Source organism: Culex pipiens, chromosome 3, assembly GCF_016801865.2.
Source record: "Culex pipiens pallens isolate TS chromosome 3, TS_CPP_V2, whole genome shotgun sequence".
NCBI lineage: Eukaryota > Metazoa > Arthropoda > Insecta > Diptera > Culicidae > Culex > Culex pipiens.
In genome coordinates, this window is record NC_068939.1 from 166,218,737 (window position 1) to 166,239,970 (window position 21,234).

The window sequence follows — 21,234 nt, forward strand, 5'->3', positions numbered from 1 at the left end:
CAAACGAACGCTCTCCAAGCGATTTTTCTCCTGGAGGGAAGTCAATGATTGTGTGAGTGACTTTACGTAGCACTCATTCCTTTGTGTGTGAAACGAACGAAAGTAGAATGTTAAAAATCAGGTTGTCGTGGTGAAGACGATTGGAGTGTTCTGTCAGCTATCACCAAAAAAGTCGAAATTTCGCAAGCCCTGGTTTTAACCAAGGGTCCTGATTGCCCCAAAAAGACTCATTCACTCGTGACCACAAATCGTAAAGCGACAAAAAACTGCTCTGACCGTTTCCTACCGTTTGTCGCTTCCACACCAAACGCTACAGAATACTCTCTCTTTGCTCTCCCTCTCACTCCATTCGGGTTGTACAGCGAATGGTTCAGAGAGACCGATTGCGTTTTGTCGTTCAGTCGCTGAGTCGAAATAGTTTGCGATCTGCTTTGTTTTACTCAGTTATTAAACTGCTTAAAATCTATGTTATCAAAAATATTTGCAATTTTTTTGATAGCACGACCTCAAAGACACATTTACAAGCAATTTCCATCATGCCAAATACAAATTTACGGCAAACTGTGGTAGTGCAGGCCAAAAGAGCGCCGAGCTGGCATGTTGTTAGATTCTCTCCTCTCTGAACGTATTCGTGTGTGACTCGGGTCGACGGACGGAGTAGGCAAAGAAATTCGCGAAGAATTTGTTTCGCTGGGTGAAGCGATTGAGCAAGTCGCTGGCAGCCTGAGTGTAGTGTTCGCTCGCGAATGGTTGCGAGCTCCAGTCGGCAAAGATGCGCTCGGCGATGAGTGAGTGATTTCTGATCTTTGAACCGAAAATCCACGTGGTTTATGGATTTTTTTTCGGATTGGAATGACATAAACTTTTAAAAATATAAACAACGGCCTAAATCACAATGAAAAAAATCTAAACATATTTGTTTAACCGGGCATGATAGCGGCAAGTTTATTTCTTTTATTTTATCAAATTCAAATTTCCCGAAAAAAAAACTTCAAAGCCAGTGATGACCCACCAAAGTGTGTCTAACGAGCTCGAATAAATCACTCAACGCTGCTCTTTTGCCAAGAACCGCGCGACGGGACGCTTCCTTTTCGATACTCGCAAAGCCTACTATTTTTACGCGAGTGTTGTTCGTCGCGACGGCGATAGTTTCGTTTAAGAAATTTTCACTTGATCAGGTTTGTTGACGGGAGAGAACCGAAGCCAAATAAAAACAAACACCGGAAATGTCACACACGATGGCACACGTTTGATAGCGCTGAGCCAAAACAAAATCAGTCGCGCGCCTAATAAAGCGGGTGCGATGCAGAAAGTGATGCGCGCGCGATTTGGACCGATTTGGAACTGCACGCGCAATACATTCATTCACAAATTGCCTCTGCCTACCGTATAATGCGCGCGGTGATAGCCTTAAGCTAGACTAGCATTTGATGTGGGCTTATTTTGGTTGGATAAGATTGCTTTTTGAGCACGGTAGTTTGTTGGCTAAAATTTGATGCGAATTTATTTCATTCATAGAAGTCAAACTGAAAAATCATACAAACATTAGCCAAACCCATCAATCAATCGCAGTTTGGCGTTGAAGAAGACATTAGAGCTTGCAATACGAAAATGGTTCGGCGTGCGCAATCTCCGCAAGCAATGCAAATATAAATAAATAACTGATGGGCCCGGCACTCAAATATCGACACACTGGTTTATTATGGTGTCTAGATTGCTATCAGCCTGTTCCATTCCAGTTCCGATAAGGTTTCGATAAGGTCAGGCTCAGGCACATCGGACAGGTATAATTTCACTTGTCAATACGTGGCAGAGATGATTAGCATACCAATAACATAGTATATAGCTTATCTGGATCGATTATTGGTATTGAAATATTGTTGTTGGATTTGTGTGTAGTTTCACTGCCAGTTGTCCGGCAGCGAAATTACAAGAAAGTTTAGTTTGTATCAGACTTGGATTTTTCTGGTAAAGCTCATCTTAATCTCGGGTACTAGCTATCGCACAGCTTCCAATGACCTTTTTCAAATTCCGAGCATTTTGGCATGGAAGGTATGCAAATCGCCTTGAATCTCATTTCGCCAAACTAATTATTGCTTCAAACTCTACCTCGAAGAACGCGCGCGCCAACGAGGACGTACAAAATTGCATCTCTTTCGTTCCGACGGCGGAACGTGGCCGGGTGCGGGAACAACGGGTAACCACCGGGTTCCCTCACAACCCGCAATATGGCGGCGGCAATCCCTTCGCGCAGATATAATTAGCAGGTTGTTACCGCGGTGCACATTCGCACGGTAATTTCACCACGGCCCGGCCAGCGGTGTGTAGATCCGTTCCGTTTTTGCCAGTGGCAGGTCGGTTCGGTCCCTATTCATTTGAAGGTTGGTTAGCGGGGGCCTCCCCGACAGCAGTGCCCTTGAAGATCGTAGTCACGCAATCTCGTTGGGATGTGCAGCAGCGGCAGCAGCAACTTCGAATGAGATGAAACTGTACGAAAATGGTGGGGTTATGCTATCATTTCATTAGGGGTGTAATTTTGAAGTTCTAACTTTCCGCGAAACACACCATCATCTGCCCTGGCGATCCCCCCTTCAAAGTGGACAAATTACTTTGTAAAGTTTAGAACCGGTGGTTGATGTGGTGTTGATGCAACCCACACATCAGTTTGTCAAAAAACAAACCGTAACTAGAGCGAGTAAACAATATTTCAATCAACGGTTCGCTTAGAGGGAGAACCGCGCGACTTGGTTGGCGTCGGCAGTTTGGTTTATCTAGCGCTCATCCTCCTACCTTGGATCACCAGCATCTGTAGCACTGAAGTGAAGATCTCTTCTTTCTAGTAGACGACGACGAGACGTCCGTCAGATTCGCCCGTCGTCGGCGTCGTCGTGGCGACGAAGAAAGGCGATTAGGGGGAAGGTACTTATTTTCGGCACGCGGGTTCTATATTTCACCAAATGTGGGATTCATCAATCCTCATTCCTCTGTACTCCATTTTTTGTTTCAAAATTGTATATTTTCACCGGGAGGTTAATTTGAGCAACTTTTATTGGTATTTTAAAAAAACATACCTCTGTTTATTTCTATGCAATAGAAGAAAAAAATATATATATATATAAGTAATATTGGAAATTTTCCAGCTGTACATAAGGGGTTACATACATGTAGAAAATCAAAAATTTCATATTTCATAAAATTTAATAAATCAATTTAAAAGATGATTTTCAATCACTCCTGAAAGTTTCATAAAGATATTTCGTGACTGAACTGAGTAAGAGACGATTTAAGTTCACAATTTTGCCATGCGCAAAGCGAACTGTCAAACTTTGTGAACGTTTTTCTCTAAACACCGAGTTGATTTACGGGTGTCACGATATCTCGAGATGGGATGGACCAAATTTTCTGAAATTTGAGATGAAGACTTGCAAAACATATCCCGTGTGCATGACTAAGCCCGATTTTGAAATCTTGCTTTTTTTAAAAATGCAGAAATCAAAAACAGACGATTTTTAATATAAAAAACATAAAGATATTTCTATCTTTATCGGGCTCCATCATGCACACAGGACCGGTTAAACGAGGCTTCACCAAAATTTTGAGCCGATTTGGTCAAAGCAGTGTGTAGATATTGTGGCACCCGTTTTTTGAAACTGCTAACTTTAAATGGCTATATCTCGGCAATGATACAACCAAATATCTTCAAATTTATTTTGATAATAGTTGAAAATATATATTTTAATGCCCTTAAAACAGATTTAAAAAAAATAGGTTTGTGCCCAAACCAACCTCTTACATTTTTGTCGATTTACATGTATGTAACTACTTAACCAACAATTTCCCAAATATTGTGAATATGAGTTATTCTCTAGAATTTCAAAAGTTTTTCTGAGATTATTAATTCTGTATTTTTTAAATTTTGATTGAATTTTGTCCATGCATTCCCAATGTCAAAAGAAGCCATTTTGAATCCTTGTTTTTCCATTCAAGTCTCCATACAACTCAAGACTGACCATACAAAATGGTGATGAGAATGGATTTTCTGATCGATTTGGTGTCTTGGGCAAAGTTGTGTGTTATGATTTGGACTATTTGGAAAAATAGGTAAATGAAAAAGAAACAGAAGTTTAATACCCAAAATACGTACTTATATAATTTTCGAGATTGTATGTTTACGAGGACCAAAAAGCGATTTATATGCGCAAGAATTTGTTATTGTGCAAATTTTGAAATTTTGAAAACACGATGATTTTAAAAAATATCAATCTAAAATAAAAATATCTTACAAAATTTTACACTTATTTTTAGAAGAATACTATAATTTGCAATCTGAAATGGCCATATTTTTTTTATTACGGTGATATGCTTTTTCATGTTGAAAATCCGGATTTTTTTTTTGGTAATTTAAACGTCTTTTTCAACGAAAATTTTTATTTTCCTTTTAATACTTCTTTTTTGGACTACTGGATGCCTAAGTCAACCTCTCTTAGCCTACCTAAGTTAACAGTATGCGAAAAAAAATCTGTTTTGACTTTCCAAAAGAGCAAAAACACATATTTGGGACATTTTCAAATATTAGGCTTGACCCTAAATTAGCTTTTCCTGTATAAAATATTTTAAGATTAAAAAAACTGATCTTTCAAAATGTTCGACTTGAAAAAGGTGCACTTTATCGAAACAAATGATAAGTCAGCTTCGATTGCAAGTTTCAATAAATTGAATAAATTTTGAAATTTAATGACCATATCTTTCAAAAATAGCAATTTTTCCTTTTTTTTGGCAATACAGTCCAGACTCGATTATCCAAAGGCCTCGGAAAATTTGTTAAGGCCTTGGAATTTTTTTCACGGATACATTTTTTTTTCGTTGTCTAATTTTAGATTGTCGAGCTTAGGTATGACCCCTGGACTACGCAAAAATAATTTTTGAATTTTTAAATCCAAGATGGTGGCCAAAATGGCGGTGATGCAATATTGAAAAATTCGATTTATTATCACCAGAGGTGAAATAGAGCCTTTCTTACAAAATGATGAAACTCCAACAAATACCACCCAGTGAGTATTTGACCTAAAGCTTCGAATCTTTTTAGGCTAAACCACGAATGCTATTTTTTTAATTTCAGAGGTACATTATGGGTCGCAAGATAATTATATTTAAGTAAAAAAAAAACATATTGGATTGACATTATTAGAAAAAAAAAGGTTGCTCAGTCTTTAATGTTAGTCTATGATTAAATTTTAAAAAAATATGTATCGATATTGCACTTTGTCGATCCAGAGAAGCCGGAAAGAACTCATTCACGTGCAGCGTAGACCGCGCAAGCGATAATGCGCTGGCGTTTATGCTTCGACTTGACGACTTGTCGATCTTTCGAGCAAGAACGAGCCGGGACTTCGAATTTGATGTTCAGTATATGATTCTGTATAAAACCAAAAATTTAATGGGAAAAAATAGGGTAAAAATAAGACGTAAACACTAATATGGCTATATATCTGGAATTTTTTTTTTTGAAAAGCTTCAAATTTTGAACAAAAGGCTCATGTTTTCGAATGGCTTTTTGCTTGAAATTAAATTCTTTAAATTTGAAAGTATTATCTGTAAATAAGTCCAAAACATACCTCTAAAAATGGCTTTGACCACATTTACTGGTCCAAAATTGTGAATCGAAAAATAGAATGCTCGTCTCCGACCCCACGGCTACAAATCTGAAATATTAAAATTGTGGGTTTTACGAGCGGTTTTCCAATGATGGAAGACACACATTTTTAAGAGCGGATACAGACATCGCACAAGTATTTCAGAAAACGAGCTCTCAAAAATCAGGCTTTGAGTTCCGGGTTTCGGGCCAAAATTTAATCGAAAGAGCGCATCAAAACCTTCATATTGGTAAAAAGATTTTTTTTCTGGGACGATTTCCCGCCGTGCACGATTTTTTTTTTAGATTTCTGAGAAAAGCGGTTTTCCGAAAGCAAACCTTAAACCTTTCTTTTGTATGAAAGGCAAAAAATGCATTTTATTTTTCAATAGGCAATCAACAACTCAAATTTGACTAAAATGGGGTCGTAGAACTCACATTTTTGTTAAAAACAAGAAAATGAAAAAAAAATACGAAAACATTTTTTTTTTTGTTTGTGATTCGATTATTAGAAGTCCCATACAAACCTTCGGATAATCGAAACTTCGGATAATCGAGGCTTCGGATAATCGAGTCTGGACTGTACCAGACTTTGCATCGTCCTAAACATTGACGCAAAAGATGCATCTTTTAGTCCCTAAAACGAATAAAAAAACCGATAATTGAAAAAAAATACTTGCTTTGGAAATTAAATTAAATTTAGTCAAATAAAAAAAATGGGAAGCTTTTTTTTCGTGTGCCTAAAGGATTTTTGCTCTAAATTAATTGTGTCTCAAAATTAAAAAAGGGGATAATACCATCGAACTCCTTATTGAACTTTTAAGGGTTAAACTGAAATAAATCTTTTAAATATTAATATGAATATTATTTTTAAAACAATCAAATAATTTGAACGAACAGTCAAATAATAAAATATGCAAAAAGAGCATTTTAAATCTAAATTTTGCTTAATTTAAGAATTGTTACAATTATAATTTATCAAAGAGGAAATAACCAAATTATTCACAAATTTTGTTCAGCAATTCCAAAAAATTTCATATATTTTTTAAGAACTTGAAAAGTATTATTTCTTTCCAATTCTTAATCGAAATAATGACTTTTTGCAGCAAGTTATTGTTATGTATTTTTTTCAATGATGTTCCGGTAATTAAAAGGTTGAAAACAATTGAAAATGTTTCATTTTCAAGTCTCGAAAATTGTTTAAATTGTTTTCAATGCCTGAAGCAATATTGAATTTTCTGATACATTTTAAACCGCAGAATATTAAAATAAATACCAGCTTCTAAAACACTACCCTGTTGACATCGTACATCTTGTTAAATCATTCAATCAGGCACAATGTTTACCTAGTTTGCAGCTTGTGCGTTCATTCGAACGGAACACACAATTGACCGATCGTTCAACAATCGCTACAATCATAACAAATCACAACCCGTAAGAGACTAAACAAGCCAACCAGGGAAGTAGCAACGCCTGCCAAGCAAGTAAGTTCAACTAAAAGTCTTACGAACTACGAGAGACTCCAATCATCTTCTCTCCTGAAATCTCCGAAGCTGGGTTCCTCAGCAATGCGGTGGCCAACCCGAGCAGCCTCCAAGCCGCGAGGCTGCCGAACCTGCGGCGACGACGGCGGACAGGCGAAATTCCAATCTCCACACATGAACACATACTCACACATAGGACATGCAGACATATTGGACTCTTTCTCCGGCTTTTGTCGTCTTTCATTCTATTCTCTCTTTCATGAGCATTATTCACGTTGAAATTGTATTGTTACTGCTGGTGCTGCTGCTATTGATCACAGTCTGAGTCTTCTCACGAAACGAACGGGAAGGAGGAAGGAATGAAAATGTTTTTTTTGCTTCTTTCAACTTTTAACAATTTTTCCTTGCTTGAGATTTGTGGTGCTTGTTACCTTCTTCCTCTCTTTTTGGTGTTTTCTTTTCAAAATGTTAGTTGTAGTCGTTTCATACTTCACCCAGAGAGAGTAGTTCATTCGTTCATCGGAAGACTGATGGACTTTGTAGGAACTTGAACAGTTCAGGATGATTTTTTTTTTCTTAAATTAATTTGGTAAAAAATATAAATATGAAACCCTTTTTATTTTCAATTAAGAAAAACTGAATCAGAAGTAAACATGGATTTTTTTATTGTATAAGTTATAGTTATTTAGTCTACATTTTCAAAAATCTTTATTTATATGATTTTAAATTAAAAATTCTTATGGGAAAGTGCACAAGTCAATAGAAATATCAATATTATTTAATTTATTTTAGCTATATTTTGTTTATGTTTATAGGACCTTTTAAAAACTGAAAAAATATAAAATAAATAAATGTGTTAAAGTTTAAATGGGTGGAAATCGAACTTTTACTTTTTTTTACATTTACTTTTTTACTAAATTTTGCTTCGGAAAAAAGTGATCAAATTTATTTTCAATAAAACTTCTACATTATAATGACAATTTGAATTGAACAATGCAAAAAGTTGCAAAATGATTTTTCTATCAACACTAGCAGTACATTTATCCAAAAGATTGGATAAAATACGACGAGTTCTAAACACAACATTTTTGGGATTCCTAAATCACATTTGTAAAATATTTCATAAAGAATGGATTATTTTTCCGCTTCAGAATTGCGTTGGTATGTTTGGTCACCTAAAAAGTACAAAAAAGTGTCTAAAAGTATCTTTTTTGCAATTCCGTCGTTAAACTACTTACTTTTCCTGTCATTCTTGAACGACGAAATAGCCTACTTTTCTGTACCAAAAATAACAGAATCGAATAGCAACACTTTTCAAAATAAATGCTGAAAAGTTCTACTTTTCAGCACTGAAATGGGTGCTTGAACTTTTTCAGCACTTGTTTTGAAAAGTAACACTTTTCAGCATTTTTTTATTTAAACGATTTATTGACAAAATACATGAAAATTTGACTTAAAATTGCTCTTAACGGATGTTTTTTCGGAATTGCAAAAAATGTTGTATGGAACTCGTTGCAAAACTTGATTTTTTCAGCACTCTTCGTATTGATAAATGTACGACTCGTGCTGAAAAAATCCTCTTTTTGCAACTTGTTGCATAAACTACTATTTCGAATTGATCGCAGCAACCGGTGCGCGAGGTTGAACTTTTTTTCCGCTCCGCGTCATTTTTCCCAATTTTGGAATAGTCTTAAAAAATGTGTTAAAGTCGTCGGGAAGTGAAGCAGTTTTCTCACATTCAACATGGATGGATCGTGGTGCTGGAGGAGGACGGTTCAATCAGGACTGGTGCTTGTTCCAGGGTGTCCGTCGAAACTTCCCGATAGACCAGGGTGGCGATGGTTCGACCGGGAAATAGACAACAACCGGAAGCATGCGGGCCCTGGCCCGAATTGAGAAGGTGGCGAGCGCAGTTAGCGAGGCGGTCCTCGGTCACAGCGTGAACGGTCCCCGTCAAGGTAAAAATCCCGCGAGAGAATCGGAGCCGTGGGGCACGGATTAGTGCGCCGGCACCGTTTTACGTGGAACGCAGCCGCGTGGCAAGTTCCCTAAGAGGGGGAAAAGGAGGACGACTGAGCAGACTACGGATTGAACACCAGCGAAGCATCCGGATATATTTGTTTGGAGTGGAGATATTCGGTGCTAAGGAACACTTCCACTTCATCCGATCGGCCTGTTTGTTGTCAAGAATCTGGGGTCTGACGATCGGGACCCCACCTGGCTGTGTCTTTTGAAGATTTGCTGTTCATTGGTGAGAGCTTTCCATCATTATTTATTATTTTACTATATTCCTCTATATAATATTATAAATTCAATAACCCTCCTACCCCTTTCTCACATTCCCATTCCCCAATCCCAATTTCCCCAATCCCGATTTCCTCAACCCCAATTTTCCAATTTCCACTTCCCCTCTAAAAATATAAATAATTGCCAATTTACACTAACACACCACACCAAACTTATTCGGAGCGTTTGGTACGGTATGTCCACGCATCCTTCCTCCCCTGTTGATTCTGTGAAATGTGGTCCGTTCACAGAATCTGTCTCTGCGGTTAATGCAACGCAGTAGGCCTGGCCGCTTTAATTTTTGTTATACATTTTCGGGGTAACTCGAATGTACTGCAATTATTAATATTGACAAGAAAGAACTTGGGGCGTAATCTAACCACAAGTTCTTCCAGGATGCTTTCTTCGGACTGGCTGCGCTTGTGTTCGATTAGATTAGATTAGATTAGACTTGTTGCATAAACTACTATTTCAGTATTGTTATTTTTGGTGAAGATAAGTAGGCCATTTCGTTACATTAGAAATAAGTTTCCCGCAATAAATAGTTCAAATATATAATAATTGTTCAATCAGTCAAACTTATTATGAACGTAAAATTGTATTAAATTGATGTAAACTAAAAAATTTCTTACCTTTTCAGCGTATTCTCTCAGTCCCTTTTTGTATCTGCGAAGAATTTCCTAAATCTCCAATGTCTCTTCTCTCCCGCTGTTCCGCGATCTTTGTGTTTGTGTACCTTCTTGTCAAACTCATAAACCTCTTGACCGCTTTTTCAGCCGCCGCTACTTTTGATTCACTTTGCACCGAACCAAACCGTGACACATTCCCACACACAAACTCTCAAAAATCAAACACAACCCCCGTGTGGGTGATTTAATACTTTCCGATTCGGAAGAAAAATACAAACATTCCGCGATCGTGAGCGACAAACGACGAAAAAAAAATCACTGAGACAGCACTTTTCTTCCCTTTTCTTTCTTTCTTTCTCTCCTTCCTCTCTCTCACCCTTCTTTTATGCTGTCGCCCACCTCTCACTCACACCAGCAAAAGGCGATCACTTGATCGATCACTCGTTTCTCTCTCTTCGGCGATCTCCTCTCCCTTCTTTGCTCTCTTTCTGCGATCGTGCTGCGTTCACTTGTCACCACACCGCACACACACACACACAGAACGCGTCGCGCTGCTTCGATGAGGGTCGCCCGCGCCTCTCGCACCCACTCCCACTTGCCTCTCGCTCTCTCTCTCTCTGAATCGGCCCACAAACTTCTTGAACGCGACGAAGCTGTGTGCGCGCGCGAGGCTTGTTAAAAATACCACCCAAACGCACTGTCAGTGAGTGAGTCGGGTCGCGCAAAAACTTTGCCCACCGATTTGAGGTCGAAAGTCGAAATATTTCCGTCTTTTGTGAACTTTTTTTGAGTGTTAATCAGTGTTTTTCAACAACCCGGTTCGCCCAACTTCGATTGTCAAACTCTGGAGGCCGCGACGCTAGTAGGCCAAGTCAAGCTCGCGCGGAAACGTCAAATTTGCACCGTTTTCTGACAGAACTCACTCACACCGGTGATCGTCGGGCGACCGTCAGACTTCCACGAGTCGAAATTTGAGCGAAAAAGGACGCGCGACGCGAATTAAAGTAGTGAGATAATTCTGCCGAACGGAACTCGGAATTCGGCTACGCGAACGGTCCCGGACGGATGAATGAGCACGACTGACCGATCGACGAAACGGAATCCGGTTGGTAAGCAGGCTTGCTACAAATACAGATTTTTCAGCACAGGCCCGAAACACAAACGAATTTTTTTTACAGTTAAAATAAATTTGAGCAGTTTTTGTTAAATTGGCCAAAAAGATAAACATTGTTAGCATCTTTTGGCATGTTCAGTTTTTGGTAAGAATATTATTCTTTAAAGTTATACTCGATTGAGTGTTTGGTATGTGCCAAAAAAATCTGTATTTGTGGCAAGCCTGTTGGTAAGTGGAAAAAGAGTCCCGCAGAATGAGAGCGGGAGAGAGCGAACTTTGTGCGACTGTGTGGGTGATAGAGAGTGAGAGAGAGACGAATGTTTGTGGGCCTGATTGATAGTGCCAAGATGAAGGTGTTCTGTTATTTGGAGCCTAACATTTCAAAAGGGCACATAACTTTTGTAAGCAATAGTGTATCCCTTTCACTCAAATGACAGTTTACATAAGATGTGAAAGGGACACACTCTTGTTTACAAAAGTTATGTGCCCTAATGAAATGGCAAGCACGATTTACAAACAGAGTGCGAGAGTAAACGGTGAAGTGGCTTAAGTCTGCACACGCACACGTTGCCGGCGGTGATAGTGAATGAAACGGGAGTGAATGAACTCTTTTCTTTGGTCGATTGTCAACATAGGCTGTGGATGTGTGAGCAGGTGAGTACGGTGGGTTTGAGTGATGGAGCATATTTGAAAAAAAAAATATATACAGTAAATGTTTTAATACAAACTTTGAATAATTATCATAGTTTTTGCAAATCGACTGTTCTTTGTTTTTTTTTTATTTGGAAATTTTGATGAAACTTTTTTCTTTGTTCATACAAAATGGGTATGTGAATATTCGAAAACATTAACCTTGAGAAGGAATTCTGATCAATTTGGTGCCTTCAGGCCTTCGGGGCAAAGTTGTAAGTTATGATTGGGACTTAAAAAAATGGTTCATGGAAAAAATCCCCTTTTTTTTTATTTGAGCAATTCTCTACGAAATCGGTCTTTTTTTAGAATTTTAATTTTTGTATTTTTTAATCCGGCTAAAACTTTTTTGGTGCCTTCGGTATGCCCAAAGAAGCTATTTTGCAGAATTAGTTTGTCCATATAACTTTCCTTACAAATTTGGCAGCTGTCCATACTAAAATGATATATGAAAATTCAAAAATCTGTATTTTTTGATCGATTTGGTGTCTTCGGCAAAGTTGTAGGTATGGATAAGGACTACACTGAAAAAAATTATACACTGTAAAAAAAATGGTGATTTTTAATTTCACTTTTTGTCAATAAAACTTGATTTGCAAAAAACACTATTTTTTTATTTTCTGATATGTTTTAGAGGACATAAAATGCCAACTTTTCAGAAATTTCCAGGTTGTGCAAAAAATCTTTAACCGAGCTATGATTTTTTAATCAACACTGATTTTTTTTTTAAATCGAAATATTTGTCGCAAAAATTTTTCACCTTCATTTTTAGATGTAAAATCAAATTTGCAATCAAAAAGTACACCGTTTTTAAGTTAAAGCCATGTTTAGGTAACTTTTTTGAAGATAGTCGCAGTTTTTCATTTTTTTTAATTAGTGCACATGTTTGCCCACTTTTGAAAAAAATATTTTTGAAAGGCTGAGAAAATTCTCTATATTTTGCTTTTTTAAACTTTGTTGATACGACCCTTAGTTGCAGAGATATTTCCATGCAAAGGTTTAAAAACAGGAAAATTCGAGCCAAACATTTCATTAGGGCACAAAACCAAAACGTAAACATTCGGGATTATTCCACTATTCCATTCATTAGTACTCTCCCTACATGCCCTCCAAGAATCAGATTGATAACAAACAATTTCCTATTGAAAAAATCAAAAACACAAAAGGGCACATAACCATTTTCACTGCAAACCAACAAAAATGTTCAAATGTGCCCTTTTATTTTTCGTTAGTTTCTCGTACTTGAGGAACTTTTTGTGTTATAAAGTGAACTTTTCATGCATTCTTAACACTAATTCACCTCAAAAAAATGTTTGGTTTACTTTTCACCAAGGATTTCTGCAGAGAAAAACTTCGTCAAAAAACAATATTTAATACTGTCTCGCGGCTGCTGTTCAGTACACTTTTGAAGAATTTGTATGTTTCACGTACCTTATTTACACTATTCAATCACAAAACTTCACCAATTATCAAAATTTCTACTGAATTCCTCATTATTTCTAACTAAACAAAAGGGCCAGTAAACATCATTCAAAACAATAATCCGGTGACAGCGCTTTAGTGCCCTTTCAGCTCTCTTCGAAATTGCATTTAGAAAGGGTCCATTATGAACAACAGTCCGAAAGTTAAAAGGGCCTAATAACGAGATTTTTTTAAATTATGAGTTTTATTGCGAAAATCAACAAAAAATAAGAAGCATTTAAGCAAGGTTGATGATAATGATGTGTGTTATCGTTTCATCAGTAAAAAAAACCAACAGTCAAGCTTCTTTTTTAAATAGGAATTGAAACAAGTTGTCCACTTTTTGCAAGCGATTTTCTCGAATCGCGGTTTTTGGTTTTGTGCCCTAATGAAATGTTTGGCTCGAATTGATTTTCTAACGTCGATATCTCAGCAACTAATGCTCCAATTTTCAATGTAAAAATATGAAACATTCGTGAAGTTTTCCGATCTTTTCGAAAACAATATTTTCAAAAATGTTAAATCAAAACTAACATTTCAAAATGGCCAAACATTCAATATTAGGCCCTTTTAAAATGTTAGTCTCGCGGTTTTATTCAGCATTTGATTTAAATGGGTATAAACGTCAAAAGACTCGGCGCGTTTGTTTTTTTATAACTTTTGCAAATTAATTACTTGTTTCGGGATTATTTTTCAAGTGAGTGACTAACTAATGTTCAAAAGAACATGTTGCCGATAGTTGGAAGCAATTTCATATCTTAAGCGCTGTGAAAACGTTATCGCAAGTGAAAAAATATTGATGGCAACTTGGCGTTAAGTTCTCATATTGCGTGTGGATGTATGTGCAATCGAAGTGATGAGAAATGGTATCGCAAAATAGAAATTTTGATCAAAAGTGCATTAAATTTAATCTTTTTGGCCAGTAAATGGCATAAATTTGCATGCTTACTCGAGGCGATGCTGTTGCTGGTAATTTTATGGCCTAAATAGTATTTTTGGAGCTTTAATCGAGCATCAAACTCTCCATATGGCGAAGATAGGTGTTTGATTACACAGCAAAAAATCCGATGGTAAAATCGCATGCAAAAGCGTGCACATCACCATCGTCAAAATGAACACTTAATTACACACTGCATGTACAATTTTTGCAAACACAAAAAAAAGTTGCAACCGACGGGATTCAAACCTAGCACCAACAGTAAGGACTGGCGCCTTAGCCCACTCGGCCATCAGACCGATGTAAAGCTGTAAGGATAAACGCATATATGAGGCAGACATTTCGGTCAAGAAGGTTTCCCATACTGATGGGCTACATATTTCAGGGTTTAAAATCACATAAAATTGCATAAAGGAATGCAATATTTATTTTACACCCAGGCCTTTTACACGCAGGTGGATTACTACTTTTTTAGCTGTGTAGAAAGGGTATATTTCCCCTATATGAAGAAACTAATGATGCAAAATGGCTTATTTAGACATTAGGAATAGATGGACAACGCTTAAAAAAATACAATTAAAAATCGATTAGCGAAATTCTTCAGAATTGCTATATGGCTCAAAAAAAAAGTTAGTTGTTCTTTTGTGAAAAAAGTTTATTTAAAAATTGTTATTTTTTCCCTTCGTCTATATCTTCTCATAGTCCTCCCTCACCAATACCTACAACTTTTCCGAAGACATCAAAATCAATCAGAAAATTTTGAAAAATACAGATTTTCCAATATTTACGTACCATGTTTCAATGGATAGCTGCCAAATTAAATGGAACCTAGTGTGACAAGAAAAATTTAAAATTTTAAAATTCTTATGAGATACCAGGTGTTTTTCCCCATTCATTTTTGCAAATTTTCCCATACAAACTTCAACGATTTATAGCGACCCTTAAACCTTAACCAATTTCGCTCAAAATTTGCAGTTGCTCTGCTCTGAGGAGACATTTTCTAATTTCGTAGATCCTCCTTTACAAAAATGCCAGTTGCAGCATAAATACACGACAAGAAATTCTAATTGAGTTTCAATTAAAATGCGAGTTAATAAGCAGTCAAAAACAAACAAACATTGTGTCTTTTGTACTAAAAGAAAGTTTTATTCAAATACAAATTCATGTTAAGTAACTTTCTGTCAAACAAACAATGGAATAGACAACATTTAAACTTAAATTTAAACAAGTGTACCTTATGTCACACAAACACAGCAAAGTCTTAAATTGTTGTAACATAAACTATGTTTAACTGGATGGAAAACGCTTAGTTTTTTTTAGCTAACATTTATTCATGTTCGATAGAGTCTTCTGTAACTACACATTATTTGCATTGTGTGGGGTTTAAATTTTTAAGGTCACTACCAATTTGCTACGAGATCAAATAGATTTCTGGAAAATGTCAAGATTTGGAATGCTTCTGGCTTCTTTGCACTTTCCTCCTATAATACCAAGTTATAATACCTTCATACCGATCACTTCCGATTTAAGCGTTATTATTTTAGCAAAGCTTTTAATTTCAAATGGTTATCATCATCTTCATATCACTGCCGCATTAGCATGGGGAAAGTATTGTGTGTGTTCCATCCACCGCAACGAACCCCTCTTAGACCAGATAGTTGGCCTCGTTGGAATCGAGCAGCATGTGCTTCAGGCCACCATCGCTGAGGTGCATATTCTCGCGCCGGTAATGGTACGGAACGGCCGAAGACGGATTTTTGCCTCCATTGGCCGCCGCGGTCGCACCGGTGGCGGTTCCCGGCGATGGGTACGGAATGGCCACGACGGCCACCTCGCGCAGCTTGGTCATGTGCACCAGATTCTTGTAGAACATTCGAACGACCAGCCAGACGACGACGTTGAACGCCACCATCACGGCACAGAATCCCCCTGCAAGGTAGGCAACGTTAGTGATCGCAGTAGGCGCGCTACTGGAACGGATACTTACAGTACTGCCACTTGCCGATCACGCAGTAGGCCATCTTGTTGTACCCGACGGCGATCATGACGGAGGCGGAGATGAGCGTGCCGAAAAAGTCCACCACCATCCACGGGATGAAGAACTCGTGCCGGTTGCGGAGCGTTCCGATGAGCAGGCCTAGGCAGCTCAGGACGTAGATGGTCGCCAGAGTGGTGCCGATGTAGAGCATGCACAGAGTCACTGGGGAAAATAGAAGATTTGTTTTTTTAATGAGATTTATTTTTATTTTTCTATTTGGCTCAAATTTTGTGGGGGCCTTCCCTATGACCAAAGTAGCCATTTTATGCCATTGGTTCCCCTATACTAGTTTCCATACAATTTTGGGAGCTGTCAATACATAAACAATACGTGAATATTTGTAAATTTGTTTCATTGATGAGGACTATTCAGAAAAAAATTAAAGCGGAAATTTTTTTGCCGGGTCTATTGAATATTCAATACTACGCGCTTTTGAAATGTTAGTAGCGATTCAAACATTTCAAAATATTTTTTTCGAAGGTTTCAAAAAATTTAAGTGCGTCCATTCCGGGAATTCCCGGGACAAAATTCCCGTGTTTTCTTTCCAAAACCGGAAATTCCCGAATTCCGGGATTTTTTTATATTTTGTCCCGGGAATTCCCGAAATTGAAAAAAAATCAAATTTTGGTTTGGACAATTTAGAAATTGGACAATTGGAACAATTGGAAAAACGAACGGTTGAATACTTAGTAATCAACAAAAATTTTGAAGCAGTAAAATTTGTATTTGGCATATATCAGCATTAAATTGGCATATGACTGTTAAAATATTAGTTTACAGATTCGCAAAATGCCTAGCGCTTCAACTTTTTTCTATTTAATTTTATTTATTTTTAGAAAGATATGTAATATCAATTCTTTTTTTACGTATATTATTTATGAATTCAAACTAGGAATAAATTATCATATTAAATTATCTCTCACCAACCACCAGCATCGGAGCAAATCAGGACAAAAGTATCTAATTAAGATAGCTGGTTAAGCCAAACTTTTTGCATAATGTTTTGATTTTTTTACGTTAAAATAGGAACAGAACAAAACGATTAGTAAAAAAGTAAGTAAATTTTTTTTATGTAAAACATGAGATTCTAAACTTATCAAAAAAATTACTTTGACTGGTATCATTTTATTTCTTCCAGGTAATTTATTTCATTTTTTGTTTTTTATAGACAGTTTCAAGGAAATTTATTTGGCTTTTGTGGTCATGTTATATAAAAAAATATAAAGGACTTTTATTTAAATCACATTGGATTAAACATTGTGTTTCATTAAAAATCCAAAGCACAACACAGAACAAAAAAACAATTTTAAATGTATTTTAAGCTATCAAAAAACTGCCGTCCATGTTTAGATTAAAGTATAGACGATCACCAATTAACAGTATGGAGCGAATTCTATGAATTCAGGCGTTAAAATCAAAACAAATATAATGTAAACATTGATTTTATGACTGTTTTAAAAATTTCCCGGGATTAAAAAATATTTTTCCCGTTTCCCGGGAAAATTGGACGCGCTAGAAAATTTTCACATGTTTATTTTTTTTAGCATTGAAGATTTGACTATTAGTTGAGTAATTCTCTTAAATTTCGCAAATCGACTTTTCAATATTTTGTTTGATTGTATGAAATTTGCCTTCTTTATCCAAAATGTTCTCCATAAAATGTTTGGGGCTGTCCATAAAAAGTGCTATGAAAACATTCAAAAATCTGTACCTCGAGAAGAGATTTTATTTTCGATTTGATGTCTTGGGCAAGGTGGTTGGTTATGATAAGGACTATTCAGAAAAAAATAGTTACACTCTAAACAAAATTTACCCATTTTTTATATCACTTTTTATCACAAAAACTCGATTTTGACCAATTTTAACCCCTAACACCATTTTTTTTAAAAAAATTATAAGTTTGAGTAGACTAAATGCCACATTTTTAGATGTAAAATTCAATTATAAATAGCAAATCTCTCTTTTGATAAAGTGCACCGTTTTTGAATTATAGCCATTTTTAGGTTAAATTATTCAACATTTTTTTTTTGTTTTCGATGGACACTATTCCTTTTCCAACCATAAAAAATATATATTCGAGCTGAGAAAATTATCTTCAATTTGCTTTTTTCAGACATTGTTGATCCGACCTTTGGTTGTTTAGATATAGCCTTGCAAAAAATGAGCATTACCAAAAAAAGTGAAAAAAAAATTCTACCCAATTGACATTCATTTTTCAATCGACGATATCTTGTAAACCATTGATCAAGTTGTTTAATTGAAAAATGGAACTTGTGTGATTATTTCCAACCGTTTGAAATAAATATTGTAATTTTTTTTAAATCACGACTAACTTTTTAATATGGCCAAATAATAAGATTTAATCCCTTTTGAGTCACCTTTGTAAGCCGTGATAAAATATTTTTATGAGTTGAGAGAATTTTACACAAGTTTCACATTTCCAGAGTTTTTTTTGAAAAGGACCAATAAACTATTATCTTTCATATGTTTATAGGACCTAATCAAAAAAAACTCTAGATTTTAACATTAAAAATCTGTTCAATGGTTCCAATGGTATCGTCGATTGAAAATTAAGGGTTAATTGAGCAGGACTTTAAAAAACTCAGTTTTGGTAATTTTCATTCTTTGCAAGGCTAGCAACGAAAGGTCAGATCAGAAATGTCCAAAAAAAAAGTAAATTCAAGAGAAATATATTTTTTCAATGATGGACAAAAATAGGCACATTTTTTTAATTTAAAATAGTAGTTTAGTTGCAAAAATTATATTTTTTCAGCACGAGTCGTGCATTTATCCAACAAGGTTCACCGAGTTGGATAAATACGACGAGTGCTTAAAAAAATCAAGTTTTGCAACATGTTCCATTTTTTTGTAATTCCGAAAAATCACCCTATGAGTGGCACTATTAGTAAAATTTTCATGTATTTTGTCAAACAAAAATTGAGGCCAATTAAACAAAAAAAAATTTTGGAAAGTATTACTTTTCAGTGCTGAAAAGAAGAACTTTCAGCATTTATATTGAAAAGTGTTACTGTTCGCTTCTGTTATTTTTGGTAAAGACTTTTTTTGGTAAAGGCTTTTTCATCGTTCTAGAATGACAGGAAAAGTAAGTAGTTTCACGACAGAATTGCAAAAAAAAGACAATTTTATAGAATAATTTAACCTTAAAAATGGCTAGGATTCAAAAACGGTGCACTTTATCAAAATTTTACAATAGTACAACAACAAGTTTCTAAAAGTCTTGCCTTTTGTATTTTCCAAAATTTCAAAGTTTTAAATTCGAAATTGACTTCATAACATCGAAAAACTAACTGATGGGTCCTAAAATTAAGCTTAAATTTGCGATTTTATTGTTCACAACCATATAGCCTAATTTTCTGAGTACAATAACCCTTTGTACGACCGCAATGGAATTAAAACGGATTTTTAAATCAATTTAAAAAAAATTAACTTCGTAGCTCTTCTTGATAGAAAAGGTCCTAGGGAGCGTTCTGTTATTACATAACGCAGTTAGGGGAGAAATGGTTTTTAATTATTCTTTTTAAACGTTGTGCATAAAAATAAACATAGGGCCTATTGTATTGTTGTACTTATGTTACAGACATGACCAGTATGGCAAGGAATATTATTGGATAACAGAAATACAAAAAAGTCCGTGACATCTTAATTGTGACAATTCCGATCATGCTACGATTTCTATACAACAGTTTTTTTTTTTTTTTTTCAAGGAAATACGATACGTCACAAAATTGTGATAAATCTTTAATTAATTTCCAAAAAACCTTATTTTGTCCTATGAATTAGGGAAAATTCAAGTAAAATACAATTTATATCAAATAGCAAACGCTAGCCCCTGCATGGTATGCAACCCGCACGTGACAAAGGTGCCTTTTTAGCCCCAAACAAAGAAAAAAAAAACGGCAATCAATTTCCCCGTGCACTTCCTTACCGGACGCCAGGTTGGCCGCCGACTTGAAGCGCATCTGGTTCATGGTTTCGCCTTTGGCATTGGTCGGAATGTAAACATACTCCTCGCGTTCCTTCTGGTCGGCAATGTCCGCCCCCAGAATGGTGCTCATCTCCTCGGCGTGGGCCAACCCGAGCAGCATGATAAACAGCAGAACATGGGCGACGAGCTTTTTGTTTTTGAAAAATAAGAAATTTTAATAATTTGTTAAAAGACATTAAATTGCAATTAGTGAACTGACGTACCACTTTGTAGATGGCAATCAGGATGGAGGAGATCCGGAGGTACTTGGGCGAAACGGGCACCAGCACCATTTGCCTAACTTTATCGATCAAACGCATTTTCACTGCCTCGCAAAAGCCTTGCAAAAGTTTCGGTCAAGGTTTTTCGTACGCTCTTTGTGCGAACTTTAACTGGAATTTGGTACACCTTCAGCCGTCGACTTGTGACGGTTTCAACTAACTCAAACCTGGAAATTTTAAATTTCCCTTAATTTTTCAGACTATTTTTCCTTAAAATTTATCGAGGAAGCAAAAATAAACACACACTCCGGGTCTACATTCTGGCGTGAGGGAAAACCTGACAATGAATGGGCCGTTCCGTGTTTGGCGGAGCAAACTTGCGGGGTTCATGAAGAAGCGAAACCGATTCTGCGCCGTAAGCATGTAAATAAACCTTTCTGGGAAAGGTTGGTAACCGAACTGTGCGGGCAGTGGGAAAGCATGGTCGAAACTGAAGATGTCGAAATAGGTTGAAATTTATGCTTGAATATTTGTAAATAGTAGTAAGTTGCAAAAAGAAGATTTTTTTACCCCATTTTTGCAAAACCGAAAAACGCTTTTTGAATGTAATTTTATGTCAAACATCCATGTATTTAGTGAATTGGGTCCTAAAATTAAGCTTGAATTTGTGATATTATTTTTCACAACGATAAAGCTCATTTTTCTAAGAGTAATGATCCTTTATACAACCGCAAAGGATTTAAAATGGATTTCTAAA

The 21,234-nt window shown here is 36.3% G+C and overlaps 2 protein-coding genes across 9 annotated transcripts in view; both read right to left on the reverse strand.

The window, feature by feature from the left end:
- Positions 1-11,085, reverse strand: part of LOC120418708 (interference hedgehog-like) — a 127,961-nt gene extending 116,876 nt beyond the window's left edge. For all 8 annotated transcript variants that reach the window (XM_039581196.2, XM_039581204.2, XM_039581189.2 and 5 more), the window contains exon 1: positions 10,035-11,085. The gene's annotated coding sequence lies outside the window, so the exon portion shown is untranslated. The remainder of the gene's footprint in view (positions 1-10,034) is intronic.
- A 4,635-nt stretch (positions 11,086-15,720) lies between these two features.
- Positions 15,721-20,827, reverse strand: LOC120419299 (uncharacterized). Its single transcript, XM_039581968.2, has 4 exons — positions 20,481-20,827; positions 20,218-20,404; positions 16,221-16,433; positions 15,721-16,162 (listed from the first exon to the last, which is right to left on the reverse strand). The coding sequence occupies exons 1-4, from the start codon at positions 20,574-20,576 to the stop codon at positions 15,879-15,881; spliced, it is 780 nt and encodes a 259-aa protein (XP_039437902.1). The 5' UTR covers positions 20,577-20,827; the 3' UTR covers positions 15,721-15,878.
- Between the last annotated feature and the right edge of the window lie 407 nt (positions 20,828-21,234).